The 8,127-nt window shown below is 44.6% G+C and overlaps 1 protein-coding gene across 1 annotated transcript; it reads left to right on the top strand.

The window, feature by feature from the left end:
- Positions 1–2,964: 2,964 nt before the first annotated feature.
- On the top strand, positions 2,965–4,560 carry LOC127301511 (S-adenosylmethionine decarboxylase proenzyme). The gene has a single exon (XM_051331769.2). The coding sequence runs from the start codon at positions 3,138–3,140 to the stop codon at positions 4,305–4,307; it is 1,170 nt and encodes a 389-aa protein (XP_051187729.1). The 5' UTR covers positions 2,965–3,137; the 3' UTR covers positions 4,308–4,560.
- The last annotated feature ends 3,567 nt before the right edge of the window (positions 4,561–8,127 follow it).

Here is an 8,127-nt window from a genome sequence, read left to right as displayed (position 1 = left end):
AAATCACACTATATTTTAGTGGAATTAATGACTTCCTGGAGTGGTTTAGCCAGTAGAAGATCAGAGTGGTCAAGCCTAATCGTGCAAGTTACGGGAATGTCTGGACGAAGATGCCAGTGATTGATCAGCTCCAACCATATAGTGTAATTGTTTAACACCCAGCAATCTAGCACCAATCTTTCTGAGTCAGTAGTGGAGTATAGGGGAAATTGACACATTCCAATAGCATCCTCATCTCATCTCATCTCTAGCATGTGCTTTCTCCGTTCTGAAATAGTCTACATTCTAGTTCTAAAATTTATTTAAAATACTATACGTTTTAGCTTTTAGTCACAGCGCTAAAAAATTAAACGAGGTGTTATCTAGCGCGTATAAATTCGCTGCTGGAGAGGTCTCACCTATCTAATAATATTTAGCTAAGGGAGAAAATCTTCCCCATTGGTCAACCTTTTTTTGTTCTTATTATGCAGTGTGTTTTGCTAATGTTGCACAATCACATAGAAATCAATGTTAGTGATTGTCAGTAAACTCTGAGCTTTCCCCAGCTTAACTTATGGTACTACTACCTCTTTTCCAGATCTAGGGCCGATATTATTATTATGCAATGTTTTGCTAATGTTGCACTACAAACAATATAGGAACAATATATCATCATACCACTCTCAACTAATTACCTAGCATTTTGGGTTCTTATAGTTAAACTTTTTAAAGTTAACCAAGTGTGTAGATTAAAAAATATCAACATCCGTACCAGATGCGTATGAAAATACTATATTATAATGATTCCTATAATATTTCATACTATATTATAAATGTTGATAATTATTTTATTCTATATATTTGGCCAAACCTTCCAAATTTTGACTTTCACTAAACTTAGAACTCGGTCTAATTATAAACAGAGGGAGTAAGGTATTGGTAAAAATTGTGAATTTACAGAGTCAAAGCACGTCTTATGTAGAGAAAAAAAGAATCTTATAACCTTCCGTTAGACAAAATCCCCTAACATTAATAGCTTCTAAAGCTTATAACCTTCCGGTAGTCCGAGCAGCAGTGGCGTCGTCGTCACTTTCCTTGTTGAAGGTTTTGCTTGATACGCGGCGCTTCGGCGTGCTAGGAGTGTGGTGACATTCTCCGGAGGACGCAGCGGTTGCAAGTCATTCTTGTTCTTGTGAAGCTACCGGTATCGGCTTTCTTTTCTCTTTCTTTTCTCTTGTGTTTCCTTTTGAATTTGGTTGTGCTGCAGTCCCAGCGTGTTTGTTGTATCGGTTGGTTGCTATATTAATATAGTGGGGCGAAAGCCTATTTCGAGAAGCCGGTGAAAACTCGGAGCTGTTGACTAACAATCACATACGTTGACTGCTCGGTTTTCACTTTTCACCCCTGCGACGGGAATAGGCGGTATTTCCCTACGGCCCCTCCGAACCCCCCTCGCTAACAGCCTGTCAGCCTCAAGTAAGGGTCGGTTCGGCCACCGCCCGCCCGCTTATAAATAGCGGCCGTGGCAAGCCCCAGGCTCTCCATCCAAAGTTCCGAACAGCTTTCCGAGCCAATCGCAGACCGCCCGTGCCTCCAACGCCCACATCCCGTCGATTCTCGCCGGAACCAGCAGCAGCACCTCCTCCGCCGCCGTTTCTGGACCCCTCTCCTGAACAACCCGTGAGTTCCCCCTTGCTTTGCCTTCATCCGCTACGCCTCGTACGATTTTGCACGCGCGTTTGGGGTGGGGAAACGCGGGTTTCTTGCCCGTCCGTAATGCGTTCTTGGTCCGGATCTTGGATTTAGGTTAGGTTACCGGGGCCGCGTTTTGGGAGAGCGGTTGTCGGCTCTGTTTAGGCAGGGGATTCGTTGGTTCCTGGGATCCCCTGTCGTCCGTAAGATGCGTTCGGGATTTAGTTTTGTTATTACTTCTTTGATCTTGGTAGGGCAGTTTTGATTTGGGAATTGCTCGTGTGATTTGGGAATTGTCCGTGCGCATTTAGTTCGGGAAGACCGTCTCTCTCTACTGTAGTCCGTTCATCGTTGTTGACGTCTAATTACTGAGCGATACGCTGAACCGTGAAACTACACAGCGCCTGTAATTCATCGTGGATTACCTTTTTTGTTGCTGTTGTTGGATACGTTGTCTTTGTTTATCATAGTCAAACCTTTCGCAGTCTGCAAATGCCCAACTAGCAGCCTAATTTACAGGAAACGTTTGATTTGTTTTATAATTAATTCCAACTATTCCGTAATGCGTTGCAATAATTTTCATGTATGCCAGCATGCTATTAGGAAACTTTATTTGTCCCGGAAAATACTGCAGATAACAACTAATCAAATACTACAATCTTGTTGCTCTAGTATTTTTTTTACAACTTTCTAGTACGGAGTATATGATTGAGAGGTTATTTATTTTTGTGCGCCTACAAAATTTAGAGGTACCCGTTTGGGTTTTGTCTGGCCACCTAAAGAAAGGCGAATCCTTATTTAGGTCGTGTGGTTCCAAACTTTATATAGGCTTAATCTCCTTCGTGCCATTGGTTCTAGGCCTAATTCTAGAAATTGTGTAGTTATTAGTAATGCAGTATTACAAGCTCAATCATAAAAAAAACTATAGTATTGTTATGATTTTGCAACTTTTAAGAGAATTTGTTTTAGCATTTCAACTAATTACTAGTGGGCTTACTCAATCTTTTGTTCTGATCAAACAGCAAAAGAGAACCACACATTGAATGTTCTAATGGAGTCAAAAGCTGGGAAGAAATCTAGTAGTAGTTCCATGTACGAAGCTCCCCTTGGTTACAAGATTGAGGACGTTCGCCCGGCTGGAGGAATCAAGAAGTTCCAGTCTGCTGCCTACTCCAACGTAAGTGCCCAAATATTCATCCACCGACTGCGCCAATTGATGCTTTCCATCCTCTGGTTTCTAATGATCATTTGCCTGATCTTTTATTTTTGCAGTGCGCCCGCAAGCCCTCCTGATATTCCCTTCTCATGCCTTTCGACGTAGCTTAGGAATTTACTGCAATTTTTCTCTTCTTTTTCCCCCCAAATAAATCTCCCCTGGTTGGCTGTTTTCTCTGCTACTTCGCTTGTTCGCTCCAATCTCTCCTGTCCTCTGTCATCCTCTCTTCTTCCTTGCAACACACAATCAGATGGAAATGTCGTTGGCTGATTGCTGGAGCTCTCCAGCTCCCTCCCCTATTGGGTTTGAGGGCTACGAGAAGCGCCTGGAGATCACATTCTCTGATGCTCCAGTCTTTGTGGACCCCTGCGGCCGTGGCCTTCGTGCCCTCTCTCGCGAGAAGATCAACTCCTTCCTTGATCTTGCACGGTGCACCATCGTGTCCCAGCTCTCGAACAAGCAGTTCGACTCCTATGTGCTGTCAGAGTCGAGCCTCTTTGTCTACTCCCACAAGGTTGTCATCAAAACCTGTGGAACAACAAAGCTTCTGCTGTCGATTCCTCGCATCCTTGAGCTTGCTGAAGAGCTGTCGCTGCCTGTTTGTTCAGTGAGGTACTCTCGTGGGACGTTCATCTTCCCTGGTGCACAGCCAGCGCCGCACCGCAGCTTCTCGGAAGAGGTATCTGTGCTGAACGGCTTCTTTGGTGGCCTCAAGTCAGGTGGCAATGCATATGTGATGGGTGATTCGTTCAGGCCCAAGAAGTTGTGGCATGTCTACCATGCCACTGAGATGCCTGAGCAGCCCATGGTCACACTTGAGATGTGCATGACTGGGCTGGACGCTAGGAAGGCTGCAGTGTTCTTCAAGAATTCTGCTGACGGCGGCTGCTCCTCAGCAAAGGAGATGACGAAGGTCTCGGGGATCTCTGATATCATCCCTGAGATGGAGATCTGCGACTTCGACTTCGACCCATGCGGGTATTCGATGAACGGCATCTGTGGCCCCGCAGCCTCCACGATCCATGTCACTCCAGAGGAAGGCTTCAGCTATGCAAGCTATGAAGCGATGAACGTCAACCCTGGCTCCCTGGTTTACAGTGACCTGATCAAGAGGGTCCTGTCATGTTTCCGCCCCTCAGACTTCTCAGTGGCTGTCACCATCTTCGGTGGGCAAGGCTTTGCCAAATCATGGGCCTCTGGTGCAGAGGTTGGTTCGTACATGTGCGACGATCTCGTCGAGCAGGAGCTTCCTGGTGGTGGCCTGCTGATGTACCAGAGTTTCACTGCAGTTGCCCCTGGTGCCGAGTCGCCAAGGTCGACCTTGGACGGCTGGAACAGCGATGGGATGGAGTTTGACAAGGAGATGTGCATCGGCTGGGAAGTGGAGAAGAAGGCTGCCAAGAGGGGTCTCGTTGCCTGAGAGAAATCTACCGTTCTTCACCTCGTTGCAACCTGAAGACAAGGTTTCAGAGATGTCATGTGTTGTTTTCCTTCTTTAGTGTTTTGCCTGCCCAATAAGTGCTCTAGATGGTCTGCTGCGTCTGCCATAGTGAGCTAAAGTCAGGTAGCTAGTATGAGTTTGTTTCTGTCGCCGATGCTCTTGTGGGAGAATGACATTGTAACTCGACTATCTTCAAATCTTCAATCATATATCTTGAATTTTGCACTTGTCATATTTACTGAACTACTCTTTTTATCGTGTATGGTCTTGATGTACAGCTTTTCATTATTTGTCTTGTTGGTGATTGTAATGGGCTAGTAGCTTTAACAGTAGTGTATTCAGAAGATTAGCTGGTTGTTTCTTAGGGACTAAGGCCCCACTCTCTCCTCGTTCTCAGACACGGCCGGACCTGGCTGCTAAAATCTGAACATGGACCAGCATTAAGCGATAATAATTGACCTTTCTATTGTCAGGGGATATATGTAAGAATCGTTGCAAAGATTGACAGGTTAAGAACTTAAGATAGTAGACCATGATTATTTGTGCGTGTAGTTTTGATTTAGACCTTTTATTTGTTTTTAAACTTGACACAGTTAGGGACCAAATCTCACATGTTTATACTGCATCCTCCAACATGAACATAAATACGAGGTGTGTTTTTTTACCTTGTATCGGATCTTTCAAGCTTGATGGCCTATGGTCATGTGAGTATGCTCAACCTGATGGACCCTTGTTGGTAAGACGAGCACTACCTTCTGCAATGATATGCTCACAACCTCCATATTTGCAACCTATGTAATGGTATTCTCACAGTTATATCTTAACCACCCCCTCGGGAAAAAGTTATAACTTTTTTTTTTTTTTTGCGAGTGAGGAAAAAAAAAAAAAAAGTTATAACTTAACTATGTCGTTTTATACTTCCGTCAGAATGAGTAGTATCAGGCAATACCTGCCGAGTAAGAAGGAGGTGTGGCATCGCACAAGTGCTGCTTCCTTGCTGCTTTTTGTATTTTAACTTTTTAAGTGAGATAGCCTGTCACCGTGGTTGTGTCATTGTGGTCGATCCTCATGCTCCTGGAGGTTTCAGTTTTCTGTGTTGGTTCTTTTTTTTCTCAGCTTGCGTTGGTTGTGTACTTTACTACTTTGTGATTTGTACTCTGTACTTTTGGCCTTCGTGGTCTTCTTCTCCGTCTTAATACTCCGTATTAAGCATGCAGTCGTCCTGCATCATTCAAAAAAAGTGTTTTCTGTGCCCCGATGCTCTTGCAGAAGAATGACATTGTAACTCGACTATCGTCAAATCTTCAATCATATATGTTGAAGTTTTCGGTCAATAATTCTTGTTTACTAGGTTTCTTTGATTAGGCGGACACAACTTTGGTTTATTTCTTTGGTCATTGTAATGGGCCGGTTTCATGATATGATCAGATTTCGTGTTGACTTACCATTGTACGAATTGATCAGACTTTGCTCTCACTCATCAGATTACTGTAATCTGCATAAGTGCCAAGAGGCTCGTCACTTGTGAGCCGAGTCTACTGCTCGCAATTCACAGTTCAGCAATGTTCATACATTTTTCTTTGGGCTGTCAGATATGGTATTCAGAACGTTAAGCGGTTTCTTAGCCCCACTATGTTTTGGGACATGAGCGGAGCTTCGACCTGGCTGCTAACATATGAACATGGAACCGTTTTAAGGGATAATTGACCTTTCTTTTTTCAGGAGATATATTTGTGAGAATCGTTGCAAAGGTTGATAAGTTGATTAGCCCAATTTTGGTTTAGAACATTGACATGCGATCAGTCGAGCTTGAGATGGCAATATAGAAGTGATGATGTAGCTTCAGAGTTCATCAATATTCTTTGATGGCCATTTTTATTTCGGTTTCTTTGACAAGTATATGATTTACCGTCTTCACTTACTAATTTTTTCGATAAAGAAAATATATTAATATCGATACCAATTACACCCAGCCTCTGCAACAACACCGTACCCTAATCGTAGCACGAATGCACACAGCCAAAAAAAAAAAAAAAAAAAAAAAAACTAAAAAAAAATAAGCCCCGCTACTACTACAGACGTACCAACAACAGTACAACCACCACCAAGACAACACTTGAAATCCAGACTCTCCACCAGTGAGCCTCCAAGAAGGGAACAATGAACAAGCGCTGTCATCGCCCGATCAAAAGATCTTAGGTTTTCACCATGGAGATAGTCCTCGCTCTCAAAACAGTGCCTTTAACAAGGTCATTGCTAGGCACAACCAATTAATGGTAGATCTTGAATTTTCACCCTGAAAGGTAAGACTCTGAACTTCATATGTGTTGCCGCCCCCACTTTCATACTGAGCAAGTTCCTCAACAACACAGAGACTTGAACCTCCATTGCTAGTCCTCCCAATCCGGTCTTCGCGAAATTCCCCGCCTAAAGACAGGCCACGGGTACATAAAAAAATCCAGAAATAATTCATTGCCAAACAATAGCTGCGCGGTGGATCGCTGGGGACTAGACGAGCACTGTGCGATACCAGCGGGATCCAATTTGAGGAACCTAGAAGGCCCCGAGGTCGGTGGACTTTCTTTAGAGTGAAAAGTGAAAACCAAGATTGTATTTGTTGTGAAATGTATATGTGGATTGCCTAGCTCTTTCCATCAGTTCAGACTTTTGGTTCAAGTGGCTAGTGCATGAAGCTTAACATGGTATCAGAGCCCCATGTCTCGAGTTCAAATCCTGGCTTTCACATGGTTTTCGCAATCAAGCCTAAAAATTGTTGTTGCCCCCTCTTTAGCCACTGCTATTTCGGTGTGCTCTTCTTCTTTCACGTGTTGACTTTCTCTTCTCCCGTCACACGCAAGTGGGAGTGTTGTGAAATGTATATGTTGATTGTCTAGCTCTTTCCATCAGTTCGGACTTTTGGTTCAAGTGGCTAGTGCATAAAGCTTAACAGTATTCATTCATAACAGCCATGGGATACAGGTAATGTCTGGAGTATTCAAAAGCCCAATATGCTGACCCTCCTGGAGAGAAGATGCCGCTATAGGTAGCTAAATTATGAGCTCGATATCGAACACCCGGTTTTCATGACTAAAAGGAGATAATTACAAAAACCCACCACAATTGCGGCTAGGGTTTCAAAAAACCACCGCCTTTCATATTTTTGACAGAAAACCACCAGTTTTATCTAACAGCGTGACAGATACCCACCACTTCGTGAAATGAGCTCGGTTTAGCGGGTTAAGCATCAAATTGACAGGTGGGGTCCATTGTCAGGCTGACGTGGCAAGTGTCGCCGTTAACGGCCGTTAACGGAGAGAGGTCAAAACGACCCGGCCGGCCCGTGCGCTGGGTCAGTCTGTTCTTTTCTCCCCTTCCCCCGTCCACCTCAGTCGCCGCCGTCGCACGTCCGGCGCCGCAGGAACGCCGCCGCCGCCATGCCGTCGTGGAACGACGGTGAGAGCAGCAGCCAAGACAGTCTGCTCTCTGAGTTCGCCAATGGGGCCGATCTGAGCCCAATGTCTCGGGAACGTGTGGAGCTAGGGTTAGGGTTTGGTAAAATTTGGGAATTTACTTGATTTAGTCCATTTTATTCGAATTGGTTGCATTTTATCTTGTGATTTAGGTCCCAGAGACCATGTATGACCCGAATTACGCCGGTGTTCATGCTGGGCCGGAGCGCTGCCACCACCACTTGCCGTGCCACAAATATGTGGCATTCGACGGGACGAACACGGGCCGGAGGTTCTTGGGCTGTGGATGCAAGGTAGGAACATCTGTCCAATATCTTGTGCAGTTAGAA

The sequence above is a fragment of the Lolium perenne genome, chromosome 5 (assembly GCF_019359855.2).
Source record: "Lolium perenne isolate Kyuss_39 chromosome 5, Kyuss_2.0, whole genome shotgun sequence".
Lineage (NCBI taxonomy): Eukaryota > Viridiplantae > Streptophyta > Magnoliopsida > Poales > Poaceae > Lolium > Lolium perenne.
The sequence above is the reverse complement of the archived record's forward strand: the minus strand, read 5'-3'. Positions and strand labels throughout refer to the sequence as shown.